This window comes from Parus major, chromosome 8, assembly GCF_001522545.3.
Source record: "Parus major isolate Abel chromosome 8, Parus_major1.1, whole genome shotgun sequence".
Lineage (NCBI taxonomy): Eukaryota > Metazoa > Chordata > Aves > Passeriformes > Paridae > Parus > Parus major.
In genome coordinates, this window is record NC_031777.1 from 13,383,455 (window position 1) to 13,405,388 (window position 21,934).

Sequence of the window (21,934 nt, forward strand, 5' to 3'; positions counted from 1 at the left end):
TTTCACAGCCATCAAAATAAATGTAAAGGACAGTAAAAATGAAGAACTAAATTAATCCCTTTAGATTTCAGAGTTAGCAAGAAAGATACAGTTAAGGTGAAAATGCTTTGCCACCACTTTTTTTTTAAGACAAATGAGTAACTGCAAAGAAAAAAAATTACTAAGAGAGACTGGAAGAGTGCCTCGTCAAGATCTTTGGGAGAACCTTCAAAGAAAAATGTGTTAGAGTAGTTCACATAAATTAAGACTCAAAAATGTGAGATACAAGCATGAAATGAAACAGCAAACAATTAGAAACAAAACAGAAATTCTAGCTTACATGAGTACAGTTACAAATGAAAGAATAATTGGTATTCAAACATGTAGTAGTTACCAAATTTTTCTTAGAAAAAATAGGTAGCTGACTGTCAAAGGATATTTTAAGTTGTTAGCTACCTAGGAAAAAAAATGTATTTAACAATGGCTTTAAAATAAGCTTTGGGGATTATTAAAAAAACAGCAAAAATACTTTGAGCTTAAAATCCAAATATAAGAGGCCAAATGCAAAGAAATTATAAAATACTAACAAATGAAGTGTGACTAAAGAGGGGGGGGGAAAAAAAGTAAAACTGTTTCACTTACCTCTTCATTTAAATTGCTAACCAGGAGGACTGTATTGCCACCAGCTGAAACTCCAGGCATTCCCACACGGCCAGCAGCAGCAGCTGCAGCTGCAGCAGCAGCATTTGGAATAGCCAAAGGACTCAGAGCTCCTGGAACAGCTGCAACAGGAAGCCCTAATTTTAAAATAAAGCATATTTTACGAAACACACACAAGTCGTTTAAAAGTTCCTATATCAGTACTAGTGCTGCATACACCACTCTACACGGCAGACAATCCCACTGGAAAGTCATCCAAAGGGTTGTGAAATGGGTTGGTAAATTAAAGTAAAAGAAACGTGGAATTTTTTTTTCAGATCAAGTCTGCAAAGTTATGAGGTGTAAAAAGTACTTTCTATTCAAATAACCATTATTGTGCAGTAGAACTGTTTCCACTGCACTCCAAAATGCTTAAAAGTGTCTAGCTTATCAAGATGGTCTAAAGTAAATGTTGATTAAATCAGTAAGAATAAACACTAATTGTGCTCTCTGCATAATTACATCGTTATTTCCCATCATCATTTCAGATATTCCTCATTTCAACTTGGTGCTTGACTAAATACCCAACAGTGCAGCAGGCCACGAGAAGAGGTTTACGCATCTCTCACACCTTAGCATGAGGTGGGAAGGCAATCTCTAAATTCAAGATTCAACATGCTCTGTGGCTTTAGCAATCCAGTTCTCTGAAGAAGCATGTTACCCTCAGCTAAAGCTTCAGCTGTGCTTTCATGTTTTCTTCTTGAAGGAAACTCAGACCCTGCAGTGAAACATTGGTTTTGTCTGCTCAGGTCAGTGGGGTATGAGTTGAGTGTGCTACTCCCAGGATTCATGAAAGGTTCTTGTGATACATATGCACTATCCATAGTTTATATAGGAACAGCTTTATTTTTTTTTATTTGATCAACACTGTATTTGCACATCATGCAGGGTTCAGTAAAAGAGCACTGATACATCAAAATACTTTTCAAGGGCAGTACAGCATGACAGATCCCCACCTGAATGAAATACAACTTATTTTATACTAGGTCAACAGCAATCACTTAAGTTTTAGAAAATGTCAAGCTACCAGGTCTTATTAGAGCATATACAGTCCTCTAGTATCACTAGACATCTCTCCCTAACCTTAGAAACTTTAAGCCAGTCCAGCATTCTTTGGAATAAGGGAATCTAAAGTAGACTAATGAAGTTTTTATAGTTCTTTCCATAAGTAAGCAGAGCTCAGCCAAGAAACTCATATTTTAAAAGGCAAAATTCTTCATAGCATCGGACTCTCCCAGGGCCATTCATTGGTCCCACTGAAGAAGTTAAAAAACAATGATTAATTAACACCATTCCTATAAAGTCTTTTCAATTATTATCCTTCTAAATTGTCAGCAAGAGTCTCAAAAAGGGGCATTAGCAGAAAGTGCTAACAAAGAATGCCAGCAATGACAGCAAGGGATAAAGCTGTGCAAGCCCTAAGCAGAACAATGCATTTCCAGCTGTAACATTAAACAAATATCTAAATTGTGAGTAACATGTATCAGTGTTTGCTATTTTAAGTAGTTTTCATATAAAATCATATAAAATCATAAGATTGTTGTGGTTCAGAAAAATACAGCTGTTGCTTATCCAAAGTTTTTTTTCCTGTGACATCTGTAGCTTTTTTGGGGTCGGAAGAGGAGGGAGATTATATCTACTGTTTCATATGTGAGGTAAAAAACAAGAAAAAAAAATTGCCTCTAATAATTCATTTGAAACCAGCTCATTTCACACACTAGTAATTTTCTCCTTCTTTCAAAAAACATTAACACTCATTGAATACTGCCCAGTTTATAGTCTCAAAGATTTCCAAAACCTTATTTTATCACAGGTGAGGATGTAATAGATGAATGACTGACAATGCATGCAGGCTAGATCATCTATTTGATTGATATGTTTTTAACTGATTACTTAGCACACACAGATCTTATTTTTTGGAAAGGTCAGACAATTACAAAGCCACAGCAAATACCTGTGGAACAGAACTCTTGGTCTACAGTCTCCACTGCACTTTGATTTGCCATTCTAATTAAAGCAATTAAAAGTTTTCTAATAAACAAAAATAAGATCTTCTATTATAAATAAGTTACCATGTAACACACTGTTTAGGACTTGTATGAAACTATTTAGAAATGTTAGCTACTTTGTCAACATGATCAACGAGTATTAGAAGTCTTTGTCACTAGCTTTATTCTAGCTTTCAACAACTACAGATAACAGGTTCTTGTTTTTATTAATAAAAACATACAAATATTATATACCTTCTTTCTAGGCTTTTGAGGCCTTTCCCTCAATGAGGTTATAATACAACATGTCACATTATTTATTTCTTCCCAGCTTATTCTTTTGTGTGACTTCCAAAATACAAATTGCTAATGCCATTTTCTTAGTAGGCAAATTGAAGCAATACTAAAAATATATTATGAACTTCTATGAAAACCACAGGCACTAATAATCATCTTAACGCAGGTAAGCAAAACTGACCGAGAACTGGGTTTATGAACCCGTTATGAACCCTTTTCGTGGCTCTGTGTCAAGTAATCACCATCTACTTGTACTGACTAGTTCCCATCCTGCTTCCTACAGTTTTGGGGAAGTCAGCAGTTTAACGTCTCTGCTTAACAGCTTAAAAAGCTACAAGAGGTAAATCATAAAGTTACCTCAACTGAAGTGGAGCGTTAACTTCATCCAAAAGGAAACTGAGATATGTCTGGTTTAGAATTAGTGCAGATTTAACCGCCAAGACTGACAAAGACTTACATCCTGTCACTAAAACTCACACCACAAAATTGTGTTGAACCTAAATCTCACTTTTGACATATGGATTACAGGATACTCTTAGAAAGCCAACAACAAAAATTGCACCCAAGTTTTGTACAAGTTTGCAGCATACAGAAGTGTAACTTAAGCAAAAGGAAGAAGTGAGTCCTTACTTCATTTTCTGTCAGCAATCTCATGATATACACGTAAAAGATCAGCTACAGCAAGAATTTTTACAAAAATGCCAATGGTCCATCTCATGGTACTCTTTTGAGCATGCAAAAGAACTGGAAGAACAGCACACTAAACTCAAAAGGGAGCTCCACTCTTTCATGGGGAAATATGCCCTCTGAGAATCACATGTGAATTAGGCACAGCAGACACTCAGCATATGATGAAGACATCTTTATCAACATTACAAAAAGAAATTCTGTATCAATCAGAAAGAAATAAACATTAAGACTGAAAAAATTAGGAAGGAAGTTGTTGTTATCATTCTGCCATATTTAACAACATCAGTTTGCCAACCTCCATGACTCTCTGAACTTTTAAGTCTTCCCACACTCCTCCTTTTGAGTACCTGAATAAATGCAGCTATAAATTGTATGCACAAGCATCCATTCTGGTTTTTGGTATTTTTCTATCCTTTGTCATCTCATTTACATCATTTATATTTTGTGTGTTTTTACACAGTCAGCAGCCCAGAATGAGAATCCTATTCTTCCATATTCTAACAACCACCATTCCCATTCTGACAATTATCCTAATGACTAAGGTACCAACAGTACCATGGGGTCTTTTTGCAAAATTTTTCAGCTGTAGAACTCAAATTCTGTAAAAATCAAAAAGTCAACTAGAAAAAAAATGAACAATAACAGCAAAAAAAAAAAATCCCTGTACTAACTCTCCCCATTTGACAGAGGATGAAGAGTTAACAATATACCAAGCTCACCCCACTGACCATGAGCAGAGTTAGAAAATGTACCCAGCTCCCTTAAGTCTCTTTTGAAACAATGATTGTTTTTACACAAGAAAAACCAACATGATATAAAATCTTCACTGCTCATCAAAATAAACATGACTGACTTCACCGATGCTCTGAAAATGTTTCACAGCTGCAATGAAAGTCACTTGGCTTGTGTACCTTTTATTTTCCTATGGCTTGGAAAAGAAGTGCATATATGGAGGTCCACCCAAGGAGTATAAATTAAAATATTTAACTAGTTATTGTGACCATCATATTCGTAAGTTTTTTTAGAAATTATTTTTAATATACATGAAATAATGAGTAATTAAAATCAAAATGCTAGAAAGCTGTAGTTTTGCAGAGAAAAACCAAAATTATCTAAATGACTTTCAGGTCTAAAGTAGCAGATCATAAAGTCCACTAAAGTCACTTGGATAACTGCAGAAAGTACAGTAAACACGGTTAAATATATCCACACTAATGCAATCATCCAAGCATCCACAGAGTGTGATTTCATCATGCCAAGCAAATTAAACCTATTAATTTGATGCACACTGTAAATATTATATACAAGGAAATACATTAGTAAGCCTGAGACTAGAAATCAACTTCTCAGGATTCAGGAAAATGTCAGAACTAGTGTTACTGAAGTAACTGCATTTGGCACTGTTTCATAACTCATGAATCTTTACTCTCTCCTCTCCTAAGTGCCTAATATTGTGGGTCTCGTTAATAAGCAGCTTTACTTTGCTTTTGTCTACTTACTACTCATACTGCAGCCCCAATGTCTACTTTCTAGTCATTACAGGCTGACAAAAGAATTACTAATTGCCTCAAGGGTGTTCCTACAGCACTCATCTCTGTGGTGTCAAACTTTTACATGAACACTCATCCACCTTCCCAATCGAAGCATGAAATGAGAGATTTCAATTTTTAAATTATGGGGAGTTAAAGGAGAAAAAAGAAAATATACTTCAGCTAGTTTTTTTCTGAGATTTTAGATTCTTACAGCATTTTTTACTTCCCAAAACTTTTGCTGTAGCTGCACATGATAATGGAAATATAAAGTCAAGTGCTCTGGAATTTGGGGGAATTGGCTTTGTGTGTACTTTACAACTAGATATGAAATGTATCCTTCAAGTAATCTGATTTCAGAAAAGGAGCAAATACAGTGCAACATTCAGTAGCCCTAGCTACAATATTTACCTCTTCCTGGGCTCACATCATTCACTAAGTGCCTTCTATCTTTTGTAACACTGAGCAGAGGCCTCTCTTTCCTACATTAACTCAAACTTATTTCAGTTTGACCCAGACTGTACAAGAAACTATGAAATCTATGTTGTTCTTGTGTTTTCTTCAGAATAAAAATGGGAAATCATGAAAGAAAAAAACATAAGAAAAAGACTAAGTGGAAAGAACAATGATCACAACATAATAAATCAGCTTTTATAAAAGTAATGATTCTATATCTGAGTGCTATTACATTTTAAAGAGTGAAAGGTGTTCTCACCAAAAAACAATTTGACAGGAGTAGGAGTATGCATTGATTATTTTGGTAATAGTCAGAAGACAGATGTATCTGTACCTTTCTCAGAGCATTTAATCAACTTCTGATGAACTCAAAGGCTTGAGTTCAGGATATATAGAATTCATAACATAGCACTAGAAGTACAACTACAGATTTTTTTTCTTTTATCCACAGAAACTTCAGGTAGCATCACAGGGTTTGGGTATTTTAAGCAAAGAGCATAATCTTTCCTCTTTGAAGGAAACCAGCAAAATATTAGTTTCGTAATCTGATATTACAAATAACCATTAGCATAAAGAAATCCTGCAAATCGTGTTAAATCTCTCCTACAAACTAGGTGGGAAGGTGGGCAAGGTGGCCACAGACAGGAACACATGAAAGAGGGAAGGACAGATTCTGGGATACAAGCTGAACTAACTTGACTTTTTCTAATACTTCGTGCATTTGTCATTTTGTCATGCAAGCTTTCATTCTTTTTTTGCACTTCTAAAGACAATATAATTAAGTCACTACAATTCAGACCAAAATATAGAATGAACTCTTAATGGGCCTTTGGACGCTACTGTAATTGAAGTTGTTAGCAGGATTAATGAGTATTTTCATGAAGTGCCTTTGCAATACAGAAGAATGTCAACATCATACCTAGAAGAGAGGTCTCCTTTGCAAATGCTGCCGCAATAGCTGGGTCCAGCGTTGGCTGTCCATCGCCAGATGGAAGGTCAGGACGAGTGTAGTCCCTGCTCTTATCGTTGTTGTACTTGACATTCAAATTCACCAATTTGGAAAAATCAATTCTTAGGGTACAGCAAGCATTATAGATATTTTGACCATCTAAGGCCTGAAAAAAAAAAATAAAAAAAATCACAATTTATTTAAAAGACACAATACCAGTTGGTTGCACAAGGTTGGGGTTTTTGATTGTTTTATTTTTTACAAGGTCAGTGTATAGATCTGCCTTACTGTCTAGCTTAAAACCAATTAAAATGCACTAATCTCTCAACATGATTTCAGGAAGCTCAATGTTCCCTTCTTACCTAGAACTGTTTTTATGCACCAAAGTGGCAAGGGACATTTTAACACTGTCAAACTTAAATTTTGTCTGTTGAATATAACTAATTAACCTGCATTCCACAGCACAGCTTAAATTCTTAAATTCAGACATACTGCCAAATGGATTTCTCAAAGAAAAAAAAAAATCAAGATTCTTACATGGAAAATCGACGGAGGAAAAAAGAAAAATCTAGACTTAACTACTATGTTAGACAGCCATCTGTTAAGGCATAATATATACATTATTCCTGCATGTTTTCCTTCTCCCCTTAAAGGTAATTAGTGCCAAAACTGAGAGAAAACCAACTTTAAGTGGTAACCTGATGTTACCAATACTCTTTTTTAGAAATCCCATTTTCACAATTAATTGGTACTTCTGAAAGAATGCCTACTAACATGACATGTAGTACTCCACAGAAACACTTTTAAAAAAATCTAACATATACATACACACACACACACATATATATATGTATATGTTTTCTCCATCTCCATTATCCACCAGGCAAGTCAATTCCTGGATTTGAGTCCACTTACATTTCGGACATATCTTCCTTTCACTGGAAGCACTACCAGTTAAATATGAGAGACTTAAGAATAGTGAAACTTTTGTTACAAAGTCAACTTCTTAGGGAATGCTAGGAAGTAAAGATGCAGCTCATCTTAAAAATTAGCAGTCAATCAAATCATTATGTTAAATATAAAGGTACTAGATATAGATACAGATATATGCTAGAAAAAACAAATAATGTTTGGACTCCATGTTGGACTGAAATGTACCACCTCTGGACCCGAGCTAGCTCTTGCAGTTAGCTGGGTTAGCTGCAGTGAACTTGTCGACACATTCAGGTTTCTGGCATGGCTTACTATTCTGAGCTAAGCACTGCACAAACCTCGTGTGCCTGCTATTTTCATACAGTCATGCATCTGGAAACTGAACATTCTGCAGAAACCCCTCTGCTAGGCCTGGGCCAGCAAGGCTGTCCCCACAAAATATTATCACACCTGACATCTCCAGGGCTCGCTTAAAAGAACTACCACCATTAGCAGTCAATGTAAAAGAATTTTTAAATAAATATAATTATTTTGCCATAGCTTGGAAGTGCTAAAAACATATAGGACAAGAAACCTACAGAAACTAGAAAATCTAAGCATTGCATCAACAAATAGCAATTAAAGAGAAACTCCTAAGCTTGAAATTCAGCTTATAAAATGCTTTATACAATACTGCAGAAGCAAAATTTACTGTCCTTATTCATAGAACACAAGCTTAATTAATTAATTCTGTATTGCTGGGGTGGTAGTGGGCACCACCATTACAGCATACACCATTTGGTAGCTCTTTTATACATGATGACAAAACAGAATCCAAGACTTCTGTTGGTACTTGGGAAAAGAATATCGCTTGAACACACCTAAAAAAGTTTTTATATTGAGAATCTGCCATCACTTTTAGAAGACTTCCTACTTTCTAAAATCCATTAAAATATGGATTAGAGGAAGGTCCAAATTATCTAACCAGAGTTTACTTACTGTCAAATACAATGCTACTGCCCAGCAAGGGCACACCCATTCCCATAACGAAGAAAACAGATGTGAACAAGACAGAAAGGCTGTATTCTTTAGCTTTGTCAGAATCACAGCACCCATCAAGATTCATACTTCACCTCTATGTGGAATCTGCAGAAATACTGACTTGTGGTTGGCAGAAAGTAGCTAAGTTAACAGAAATATTTTAGACTTAAAATGTAGCAAACCAAGATATATCTGTATTTGTAGTTTCTGGAGTAGTTAATGTTTAAAGGGAGCTATATAAGTAACTAAAATTTCTACTGAAACAGCAAAATCTCCTCTTTCTGCCAAACAAAAGTACATACAAAAGGTACTGCACAAGAGAAATTCCTTGTAGCTGGGACACAGATGGCCTGAAAGAACATCCCAAACCAGAAAGGAAGGAGATGCACTCTTAGTAAATGTAGTGTTAATCTGCACTGTAGTCAAACTTTAGGGAAGCATTCAAGCACCAGAACCAAAAAAACCCCTCACCCCAACCATCTCTAACAATGCAAATAAGATTCTCACCAACCAGCATTTTTTTCAAGATTAATTGCTCAGATCTGAAGTCACAAATGTGAATGTGTGTCCTGAGTTCTTACTTGTATAGCAAAGGAATGTGTAACAAACCCTCAAACACTGTTCCTCTCAGACATCCTGAAATAAAAGACACCAGCCATTCACTGCTAGTTAATGTACATACAAGCATCATCTCCAAGAACTGTAGTTACTGCTAAGAAACTTCTCTTTTGAGTATTTATTTCACATGTGATACCATATCACATCACACATAGGTCAAACCAAGGAGATCAAGAATCATGAGACCTTCTATAAATGTGAGTACCATTCTTCATCTTGTCTGTGTCAGAAAACCCAAAAAACAAACCCAAAGATTTTTAGAAGGACATAAGAGCTAAAGGCATAAAAAACCTCCAAACCCGAGGTAGCAACACTAACAAAACATACTTCAGCTCAAATAAGTACCTCAAAGTAACTGAAGGTCATATGGTAAGTACCTCTTGGGAGAGATGTGTCCCAAATGTATCCTACAGATAGGCATCTGAATGAATGTAATTTCTTTTGAGACAAGTTTCTTAGATACAAGAAGTTTCTGTGGCTAAAAAGTGTATGTAAATACATTCTGTTCTCGAAGATTAACATATTTTATGTGAAAAGGAACTGTTGCTGCACTTCCTGGGCTTTCTGATACAATGCAATCCAGCACTCTCCTGTTTACCTGAGCAATACTTTTCATTTCTGAGCATAAGTTGTGCTCCTTAGAACTATATATGTCCCAAAAAGCCTAATACAGTAATAGTGGATAATAGCCCTGCAGCTCCTATCTGGAGATGTCCTTTCTTCCATTCTGCAATGACTCCCTGAAGTTCCTATTACATATTTTAGGGCAATGCAGATTAGTAGACTGCAGACTGCTACCAGCACAGAGCTACCCTGGAGTTACGAGGAAAACAACTGGAAAGTTGACATGTACAGTCAAACCTCACTGGAATCCTTGAATCACCTGTGGGCCAAGGAAGGATCAATTGGCCAACTGTTAACATAACCTCTAGTTATATTTTTAACCCATGCTAGGTCAAGATGACTGGCATGCTCTACACATGAGCCTCAGTTAATTTTCTATAGATGAGTCATTAATAATTTTAATATCCAAGATTTGACAAGAATACTTTCAGTACATTTGCACAAAGGCAATGCTCTGAATTGGCCATCTTCTCAGGCAGAAACACCAGCACTCTAATCTCTCCATGGTACACCAAACCACTGGTGTTCCAATATTTAAGTCTGCTGCTTATGCTAAGAGTACTCACCATTTATGATGAAAATGGGCTATTTTTAATGCTTAGAAGATCTCCATATGCATACAGGTATCTCCAGACAAAACCTTTATTAGCAGAAGCACAGCACTTCAATGTGCTCTACTCTTGCCCAGCCTCAGTTATGGTCTCCACCCCTGACTAGACTGCTGCACCATACAGAACCTGAAGTTCCCAATCTTCACCAAAAGAACCTGTAATCATCCAGCCTGAGGGTGATGATGAAAAAAGTATTGGTGGAGCCACTATCTACTTTTACAGGAAATTAATTTCTTACAAAACAAGTGGAGTAAAAATGGGGTTTTTCACTAGTTGCTCATTCAAATTGCAAGAGATCCCACAGGGATAGCGGCTTCATATTGCGCATTCTTGTCAGTGTCACTGTTTTCTCAGAACTCTGAAATGCACAGCATCTCTCCTTGGTACTTACATCACTTGAGTTTTTCAAATTGCTCTTTAACTTCCTTAATAAGTCTTCAATTTCTATTAAGGCCACATTCTGATTTCCTGTGAAGAGGGCGGCCAGAAAATTAAATTTCCCCATTATCTTCTACAGTAACTTGGATGGAAAACAAATTGAAAACTTTTACTCTTTTACCATGTGTTTGATCTTGACTCCAATGCAACTTAACTGTAGCCACCTATCATCCTGCTTCTACTTCCAAACATATTTAAACTGAAGGGATTTTTTTTTCCTATCACCTGACTGCTTCTTCAAATGTTTTTGTTCTGGTGGCACTTCACTTTTTATCACAGTGGCGTAACCATAAGAACTGTATTTTACTCTAGTTCAAGAGGGCAGTGGGGAAATCAAACCTTTCTCCCAATTTAGCGTCCCTCAACAACTGCAGTTGGTACCACTCTTAACATTTTCTGTATTTACACACAGATTGGTTAAAATATGAAACTATAAACGTAAGACCATTTCAATTTGACAATAAGGCCGTAACAACACTCTGACAATGACTGTACATACAAGAGACACTTGTTCAATGAAGTTTAGTCATTCACACACAAGATACTACAAGTGAACAGGTACCCTACTCAAAACATGCGAAACTAGAGAAACAAATATATGCTGGGATTTTTTTAATACCAATAGAATCCCAAAAGTTTATCTGAAGTTAATAACAGCAAGAAATTCTTAGACTTCTTTCACACTTCTACATACTTCATCCTTTCATTTTTAACTTTTTTATAATATATTCCTAGAATTATACTGATAACTTTCATATCACTACAGCCCATTTTGCAGACATCATTCTTCCATTAAATTGCCTGATAATATACATGATTCAAAAAGCTAGGTCAAAAGATTTAACACTTGATGTCATACTTTGCATCAGAAAAGCACTTTGAAAGCAGCAGTAACATCTACTACTGAAAAATGTCTTTCCATAGACAGGTCAAACAATTACAACCTTCTGTAACAAACACTTATAGCATCCAACTATTTATCAAATAGTTCAAATATAAATCAAAATATCTACAATTGATTTCTACAGAACTTGTAGGTTAAGATCTAGTTTCTGTACCACTGTTTTAAACTTGCAGGGTCCATACCATCCACACAAATTCTTAGGTAGTACAGTGATATATGTGCATCTCTCTCTAGTCTGAAGCACAATCCAATATTTGATACTGTTTCAACTCTGGAAAGGACATCCTTAATTTAAATTGTGTTCCATATCTACATATATTTCCAGACTGCTTTTTAGGAGTAGATTATCTTAAAGTGGACCACCATAAATCAAGCTGCAAATAGTCTCTTCTCTCTTGTTTTTCTCATTAGCATAAAAGCTTACACTCTGCTTTTTGAAAAGATGCTTAATTTTTTGTGATTCCCTGTCTTGACCATCTTGCAGTTCTTTACTCAATGCCCGGTATTTCATTTGGTGATAGGGACAAAAATGATCACCCTCCACCATTTAAAAAAGTCTTTATTTCAATACAGTCCTCATTCCTTACAACAGAAAATTAAGCCCATTTTTATCTTTCCTCTACTAAGAGGAAAATTTTCCAACTTAGCCTGAGGTGTGAGCTTTTCACTTTTGTGAAGTTCTCAGCTAGTCTGTCATCTACAGGCAATAAGCACTTGCTATGCTGCCAAGCAACACTTAACCAGCACATCAATTTTAATCAGCCTTCCTCAGACTCAAGACTGCATGTGAAGGTTTGAAAATATAAACTTATTCCATTAATCTCTTGAAAATTATAATAATAATAATAATAGAAATCTCACCTTCCCCTTTGGTTCAACTTTTCTACTGCCACAAATGTGAACATATCCCTTTCAATTAATTCAAACCATCTGGTCTAGATGACATGCTGTTGATCTTTGCCATAATTTATCCACAGGCTCTCTCCTGCTATAATGAATAAAACCAGCTACCTGCTCTTGCCTCTCCTACCCAGGATAGGAGAGTTTCCTATAAAAAAAAAGCAAAATCCTGCTCACCCATCACTGCTGCTGTAAAGCTTCTGGTCACATGAGAAAATTGCACTCTCTCTTCTGGGCATTTATGATTACCAATAAGTTTATATTTTCTTTTTTAAGGATATTTTACCTAAATACTTTCACAAATCTGTAACTAATCCACAAATCACATCTTTGTATGGATGCTTAAAAGAACCTGCCAGCAACAATCCAATGGGGTTACTAAATTTACTGCTTACAGTGAATTAATTATGCATCACCTTGACATCCTACATTCTCACTTCTGGTTGACATTTTCACTATTGAAGTCTCGCATATTATTTCATCTCTGTGCAGTCTTACTAAAAATATTTGTTCGTACAAATGTCTAAAATAGCTTAGACACAGTATCCATAAGTACTATCATTAAACACTGGTTTCACATGGTATAAAAACATACTATATAGTTAACTTCCACTTATTTTTTTTGATCTCAAAAAATTCACACATGGTGGAGGAGTATGATGCATTATTATGGCAGTACTCTGTCAGATCAGCATTTTACAAATGTTGAGAGTACAGGAAGATCTCTAGCATTAAAAAAGAACTATACTTACTTGTTTTGCTTGCTGTGCGTTTACTGGATCACCAAACTGAAGTAAAGCTTGAAACTGGTTATTCTTTGTGAATGTGATTATCTTCAATACAGCACCAAATTTAGAGAATATCTGTCAAAAACATGGTACAGTTTTACACAGCTGTTTCTCCCAATCATAGCACAAGCTAAAGTGAAATTTCACTTACCTGATGAAGAACATCCAGGGTTACTGGATAGTACATGTTGTCAATAATTATTCTGAGTACTGGACTCTGAGCTGGAGTCACTGCACTCTCACTAACAGTGGTCCCACTGATGGGAGCGTTTGATGCCTGCACAGCCGTCACTGCCTGAAGAACAGCTTGGGCCCGCTTCAAAAAAATATGACACAGGAAAGATTTTCTTAACATTTCAAAATAATAGCTTGAAATTAATTAGAAATATTAATAAACTCCAAAAGCACAGAACAGTCCACTTATTTAAAACTCAGAGCTACAAACATAACACAGCATTAAGTGCAATGCAGTCTGACTCTGTGGAAGAGCCAACAAAAATGAAAATATCAATGCTTATGTCACATTAATGAGGGGCTTCAATATCAATCTTACTAGTAGAAAGCTTATTGTTCTACTAATAAGGATAAAGAAAGTGAGGATTTTGTAGGTTTCAAGATTCTTTCCTTTACAGGAAATAAAACTAAAACTCACAAACCACCACCAAGGAAAAGCCCCAATCCTACAGAAAGCAGAGGTACTAATCCTATGTTCAAAAGGTTTTATCTCAGCTAATATTTCACTGCTACTTTAATTATGTAGAAGACTTTAATAGGAAGGGAAAATTTTAAACACCTCCAAACTTCTCAGTTTTAACACAATGAAATAATACACAAGACTAACAGATGTCAGCAACTAGTATCCAGAGAGGTAAACAAACTGGTGTCTCTTATCCACCCTCTGTTCCATAAAGAAAAACAAAATCCTCTGCATATATGGGGAGTTTTTTTGTTGTTTTTAAACACAAGCAAGGGGGGGCGGGGGCGGGGCAGGAAAGACCTGGTGAACATCAGTTGGGAAAACAAAATTTACCACTACATTTAACATTAATTACTGTAATTGTGTAAAAATGTCTTTTGATTACACTTCTTTTGCCTAATGTATAAAACACACAACTTTCAAAGATGGCTAGATACTTGGCTGAGTTGCATAATCATTTCCTACTCTTTCTATAAGCACATATCAACTAAACATCAGTCCTTACAGTGACTGGAAAAGTTTAAACTGTATAACCCAATGAACTACAACTTGTGAAGTCAATTTTAATGTATGACCCTTGTCAGCACTATCTAGACTTATACATCATACTTCGTTCCATTAAAATTAATGTGGATACATTAAGGAATACAGGATTAAACAAAGGTAAATATTAAAATTCTCAAGAGTATTTTGTCAAACAAGTTCAAAATAACATCTAGCATCATATGTAAGTAGCCAATTTGAAGATATTTAAGTAGTTTGTAACACTTTTTTCTTATTTTTTAAAAACTGAAACTAACTTCAAAAGATCAGATACACCACCCAAAGTACACTTATTTCTAAATGTTGCAATATCTGTGCAGAAAGACTAAACCCATGCATTTATGACAGGCCAATGATTAAAAAGAAGCACAGTTAGAAGTCATTCTAGTCTCAATTCTCCTGTGTCTTGATAGTGTAGTTGTAAGAGATACTTGTTGTCTATCAGAGTTTAAATGCTCATCTCCATGTTCTGATGTCTCAAAGGAAAAGAATTTTCATAGAATTATAAAACTGAAATGAAAATTAAAAATAGTCCCTTTCCAAACTGTTTATTCAGAACCAGCTCATTCTGAGCATATAAGCAAAAATAACCTCTGAAGCTACTATCACTGAGCAGTTCACAGTGACACACCTTAATGGAACTTTCCAGCCAAGGCCTGGGTGCTTAAAGTAGCCTTTTGTTAAGTAACTTTTTTCCTGTGTTCTTTTTAACTACGATAATTGCACATTTCTCTTCTTTTTTTTATTCTATCTTTCCAGTTACACATACTAACATTCCAACATCTTCACATCTTCCTGCCTGAATACCCAGAAGAAGACAATTTCAAATGAATTTGTGTCAATGAGAAAATATTTTAATCTGACTTGAACACTAAGTATTGAGTATCCAAAAAAATTCTACACTACAAGCAATACCTTGCACTATCTTTATTTTTTCTTACAGAAAAAATAACATCCAACCATCTTTATTTTATAGAATGCTTCATGAAATAGTAGTTCCAGAATGCTTACTACCAACTAACTATTTCTATTATTTAGTTCTAATTAAAACTTAAGTTCTGGAAGACTTGGAATATAGGCTAAGATGGGGTAGTAATATGCACAGTAGCATAACAGCTGCTGAAAAGTCAGCACATCCTATAGATTGAAAAGATGGACATATGAAACACCAGATGAATATCAGCAGAGAAACCAGAGGACAACATAAGACAACATTTCTTAAGGAAGTATGTCCATCCACTGTAAGTGAAGACAGAATTCATCCCCTACTCTATCAAAGGTAAATTAAGGAATTTATTTTTCTTTGTAACTGATATTTGGGGGGGTGGGAAATCTCTATTTAAAAAAAAAAAAAAAATAAATATTCTAAGGAACAAGACCATTTAGAAAGACCAACAGGAAATTCAACACTATACTTGATCTAAACCAAAATGTGTTTCAATAGATTACCCTGAAATTGCTTTCAAAGGCGACAGCTGTAACTTCATTATTTACATGTCCTAACAGAGGACACAATTAATAGTAACTAATTTGGAACTGATGCTGTTTTTGTAGATTCAAAAATGCAACTTACGAAATTAATCTTAAAATAACCATCAGACTTCTGGTAGGTTTGAGTCTCTTATCTCTATAGTTTTATGAACTGATCACCACGTAACTTTTGCTAATTCTCCTATTCTACTAAAACAGACACATGGTTCTGTATTTATTGTGAAATAAATCTTGCTTGGAGAGGCAGGAGCAAAATAGAGAGCAAAATGATGTTTTGTTATTACATACATTTGTCTCTAGAGTGATCATTATGGTATTATTCTCCAGAAAAAGCAGATCACAAGCTGAGGCTACCAGTGCTACTGGAGTGATCATCCAAAGTGCTGACACTTGGGCACTGGCATCAGCCATTACCTCTAGGGGAATTCAAACTGCCATTGGAATCTCCAGTGTCAGAACAAGAAAATTAATTCTACCCTCCTACAGTCTGTAAACTACGACAAAAACCATAAAGTTATTTAGAACTTTTAAATAACTATTAAAAACACACTTCAGAACCTTTGCCTTTTGACGTTAAGGAAACATTAAGAAAATTTATCGTAAAGGAAAGATGACACAGAAAGCAAATCCCTTTATTTGTCACAAAATGGAAGAATCACAGGTAAAACTCCAGGAGTATTAGAATGTGGACAAAACCAAATGATTCAAACATATAGCAAATGAGTGAAGAACACACGCCATGCCTCTTCTACTACCTGCATGTGTAATACCACTGAAAGTAAATATACCTGGTTAAGTGTGTTATCAGTCTTTAGCTCTTTATGATTGGAATACTGGATATAAATGGGTTGGTTACGAAGATGAGGTGTCACAGCAGAGTAGTAATTAACCATAGTGATAGCTGCTTCTTCTGTGGCAAGTTCCAAAAATGCCTGTAATTATAAGAGGTCATTTTCAGTATTTACAAAGCAGATAAACTTCATATTAGCCGAACATAAAAAACCCAAGGATTTGAGAACACATTTTAACAAATAACAGTCTTCAGAAAATTTCATTTTACACAACCTTATTTGCTAAGCTGCTGCAAAAATTCATCTGTGAAGATGCAGGAATAAATATTTATCTTCCAGCTAACTTTTTGCTTTACATAGCTGCCAACCCTCTCCCATTTCCCCCAAAAATTTACTAAAAGATTGCCTAAATTAATTAAAAAAAATAAAGGAACGTAAGCTCTTTTTTTCTTTAGTACTTACTGTTTTATGACTTACATCAATAGCATTTTAACAATATATTTTGAAATCAGACAAAGTATATTAAAAAATGGAAAGCAACTAATTACCTGGTTTTTCCCTTTCAGCATCAGGATGTTGGTTACTTTACCAAAAGGTAAACCTAAAGCAATAACTTCTGTTTCTGTCACTTCCCCAGGCAATTTCCTGATATGAAGAACACGAGAAGGAGCCCCATCCATTTTATCATCACCTTTGAATTTCTTGTTGTCATTACCATTGGCTGAAAGACATATTCAGACTCTATTTGAAAAGTTTACTGATATTATTAATGCTTTATTAAAAAATGCTTTTAATTATAAACATGAAATTAATTTTAAGTGATCCATCTCCTCATTTGGTTTATGTGAAATTCAAGAGTTCAGAACAAATTCTCCACAGACAAACGCTAGTTTCATGAAAAGCAGTGTTCAAGACTTAGTCCTCTGACAAAGACCACAGAAAATCCTTTACACCTCACTTTCAATGAAGCATCTCATATAAAAACATGGAATAACATATTAATTATGTCTAGCAAGGGCTCACATAAGAACTCCAACATACATTAAAGTAAAAACAGTTAGTGGCTACCAAGAATTTTTTTGAAAGAAATAAAATGGTGGTGAACCATTAACAGATCCTGAATTTTTTTTAAGAACTGCTTGCACCAAGGAACTGGACACAAAAAATATAGAAGTAACAAAGCAAGACAGGAAGCATCATTAACATTGGGGAAGATCAGAGCAGAGAAAGGGGAGGACCCAGGGGACTGACATCACAAAAAGCTGAAACCAACAAAGGAAAGTAGGAAAATGTCCAGTATGAATGATGAGCTCACTCATAGAAAAGGAAAAACCAACTAAAACACAATGTAGCCAACACAGCCGGGATTGGGGGAAGATCCAGATAAACTTCCCTAATAGAACTGGGGAAGCATTAGCATCACTGTACAAAACACTAGAAAGACTATTTAGAATATTCTCCAGAATTCTTGTAAAGAATTACAGCAAAATTCCAGCTTGAGTTCCTTTTGCTTGATATGCAGCTAGTCAGTTGGATGGAAGAAATCTTGCCTTTGAAAGAAGGCCAGAAAAAAATTATTTACTTTGGTTAAAAATATTTCAGTAGAGTAAACATCAGGGTCAAGAGCTAAAGAACAACACTGTGATAAGATATGATATTAATGAATTAATCAGTGATGGAAATCAGCATGCATTTAGATATTAGTGAAATAAGTGATAAGACTTTCCTTTCTTCTACCAAATAAGCAAGATACATAGATTTATCTAAATATAAAATTTGAAATCACCTAGTAATTAAAATCAGGATGACTTAGAGGCACGTCATGCAGTAACTCTATACCCACACCCTGTACCACCACTATCAACCCTCCTCTAAAAAAAATTTCCCCAACTACGTTTTTAAAAAGTTCTTGCGCTGAAGAACACTAAGTGTTTTCCACCTTACTACAGCAAACAGAAGAACAAAAAAACTAGCAACATTCAAGACTGGTCAAAATTCAGCTAGCATTGTCTCCAACTGACAATGCTAGAATCCATGCAACAGTAGGTATTTTATTTTGGTCTGCTGCAGAGAAAGACAAATTTTGGTGGAACACAGAAAAGTAAAATTTGAAAAATACACACTGAACTAGCATCTGAAGTCTACACAAGACTCTAACCTGTACCATTTCAGAAAACATGGTGAGATTGAGCTTCCAGGTAGCCAGATTTCACCTGTTCAAAATTATACATTATAACACTATCTCAAAGCTTGTGAAAAAGTACTTTTACTTTTCCCCTGCAGCTCATCGCACAACAGTCTTCCCTAGCTCTCAATTTATATCTCTACAAAAATAATTTAAAAAAACAACCCCAAAACCAGAAGAAACAAGATGAAGTGTGATAGGCTGGACAATGCATTACAAACAAAAAGCTATAAACAAACTTGCAAAGGACAAAAGAATTGCAGTGATACTGAAACTACATGTCCAATCCTTCAACTTTCAATTCTTCATACTGTCCTTCATACTTTGACTTTTCAATTATTCAATGAATTGAATCATTTCAATTCATTACAAGTTTCAAAAAAAACGAAACATTACCAATCAAAAATGAGAATGTGAAAAAGTATTCAAACTAAATGTTTTTCTGAAATTAAGAAACCTCTTGTTATTTTACATCACCAGAAAAATATTCAACATGACTGCACAGATCAGTACTGACAGAGCTGTTCTATATTTTGTGTGGTTTTCAATAGACGATTTTGACATATTAACCTTTCCACAGCATAATGTCCAAGAATTTACTTTTTGTTACACTAAAGCTCTTATTTAAAATAGTCTTTAGGTAATCCCAGCATTTCTAGTAAAAGTATCACTGGCCAGTATACGTGTGTGTGTGTGTATATATATGTATATTTTAAATCTTCCTTTAATAATTATTTAACACAATAATTTAGTAATTACTGTATAACCCAGTTGATTTGCATATATTAGCACTGCTACCTAATACTGGCATTTTACAGTTTTTCAACTTCTGTTCCAGTAAGTTTAAAGAACAAGCTTTAAAAAAGTATTTTGCTGTACTAAATACATGTATCTTTACCTATACAGAAATTAAGAGCTTTAACTTAATTCATATATACACACAGTTTTGTTTTTTACACTGTCTTAAAACCTCAACTACACTATATTTTCAACCTTACTTTCTGTAAAAAAATCTACATAGACAAGTGCCTATGTAAAAACATTTATGTAAAAAATCACATAAATATATTACAGTAATATATACAAAAAATAAAGAATTAGGCACGAAAGAACATATGGCAATCAGAAAAGAGGAGGTGGAGGGAAAGGATGGGGGGACTGGCAACAAGCATTCTCAATGCTCTGGAATTATCTAAAAGAATTTTTTATCAGTAGAGCAAGTAACCACAACAAAAGCTGTTTATTAGTTATTGGCAAAAGCATCTCTTGTACAAGGAAAGCCGAACTGGTACCATTCATTAAAAAAATGAAGCTCAGCTTCTTAAAGTAAAATTTCTGCCCAAAGATTTAAAAATGGGTTTTGGAAGACAGAAGAAATGAACACATTAGCTGCTGAATGCAAAAAGTTTGTACTTTTTCTACTTTTGGTTATCCATTCAGCATCGCCTAACAGTAATTTCCTCTTCCAGTGCCTCATACACCAAATATGCATGCACATACACAAGTGAACTTTGAGACATTTGTGGAACAAATTAAATTTAGCTTTTAGGAGAGTTACTGAGAGATTCCAGCACTGAACGAAACCTCTAACTGCAGTCTCTTATTTGTCATTATATATGGTACTTCTCAGCTGAAGACGCATCATTAAATTGCATTTGGGAATAGAAAACCACATTTACAACATAGGAACACAACTTGTCCAGAGCCACTGAAAGGCGAATCTAACTACTGTTAAAATAATCTCATTCTCTAACCAATTTTATTAGCAGAATCAGTGTCCATAAAGGTTAAAAGCTAAGTCAAGGGAAGCAAAGTACTAGAGGAATAACAAGGTCTTTTGGTAGAAATAGAGTCTATGCCTAAGCAGCAACAACCTGAAAGATCCTTCCCTATACAGCACTTAAAATTTTTGAGGGTTTTTTTTTTTCAGAAAACTGGAGGGGCAGGGAGGCCAAGGGATGTTGGAGGAGATCTCACAAGCTGACTATAAACTACTGCTGAAACTCCTGTTAAACTTGAAACTTACTGGCAAGTAACTATTTCATGAGGGAGCTGACCTTCACTGGATTTGAAAATCCTGATGCAATTCAAACATTTTGCTGCTAATGCTTTAACAAATGGAAATATGCACTGAAAACAGCAGGCTACAATATTTACTTTGGGGGAAAAAATTTTAAAAATCACTGGGAGAATGACTAAAACACAGTGTTAGTTCATTTGCAAATCAAGTTATAGCTGCAAATATGTAGTTTAAAAAAATATATAAACCCCCAAAAATTAGAAACCTAGCCCTGAATCATAGAAACATTTAAGTTGGAGAAGAACTTTAAGACTGAGTCCAACCATTAACCCTGCACTTCCAAGTTCCACTGAACACAGGAATGGTTATATTCAATTCAGACTACCATAAAAACTCATGTTCTATAGCAACCCATAGCACTGATCTAAGTCCTCTGCATCTCTCCACCACGGAGATGAAAAATTCAGTTTCCATGTGACATCAGGCAACTATTTCTAAATGAGATCTCATCTTTATTAATGCTATTCAAAGCATTATTCTCACATCCAAATAGGATACTACAATTTAAATATAATTGATACATAAGCCACTTCCCTGCTGCACAGAATTCCTTCAATTCAGCATAAATCAACTTGTTGAAATTGAGTGCTTACAGGTTGACCAAGCCTTTAAATGGCCATAATCTGAACAACTCAAGTCCTGGCATTTTCTGTTAGAAACTCCTATTTTATTAAACAAAGAAATAGAAAAAAAATATACCAAAAAAAGCAACAAAATTAACTGC

The 21,934-nt window shown here is 35.0% G+C and overlaps 1 protein-coding gene across 5 annotated transcripts in view; it reads right to left on the bottom strand.

Moving 5' to 3' along the window:
* PTBP2 (polypyrimidine tract binding protein 2) overlaps positions 1 to 21,934 on the bottom strand; it is a 47,629-nt gene that overhangs the window by 5,029 nt on the left and 20,666 nt on the right. For 3 of the 5 annotated variants that reach the window (XM_015635818.3, XM_015635814.3, XM_015635813.1), the window contains 6 exons: positions 17,494 to 17,666; positions 16,943 to 17,086; positions 13,575 to 13,739; positions 13,388 to 13,498; positions 6,558 to 6,753; positions 622 to 776 (listed from right to left, as the gene is read on the bottom strand). In XM_015635818.3, coding sequence (XP_015491304.1) covers positions 622 to 776; positions 6,558 to 6,753; positions 13,388 to 13,498; positions 13,575 to 13,739; positions 16,943 to 17,086; positions 17,494 to 17,625 — 903 coding nt within the window. In that variant the 5' untranslated portion in view covers positions 17,626 to 17,666. The remainder of the gene's footprint in view (positions 1 to 621; positions 777 to 6,557; positions 6,754 to 13,387; positions 13,499 to 13,574; positions 13,740 to 16,942; positions 17,087 to 17,493; positions 17,667 to 21,934) is intronic. The other 2 variants (XM_015635817.3, XM_015635816.1) reach the window with 1 other exon arrangement.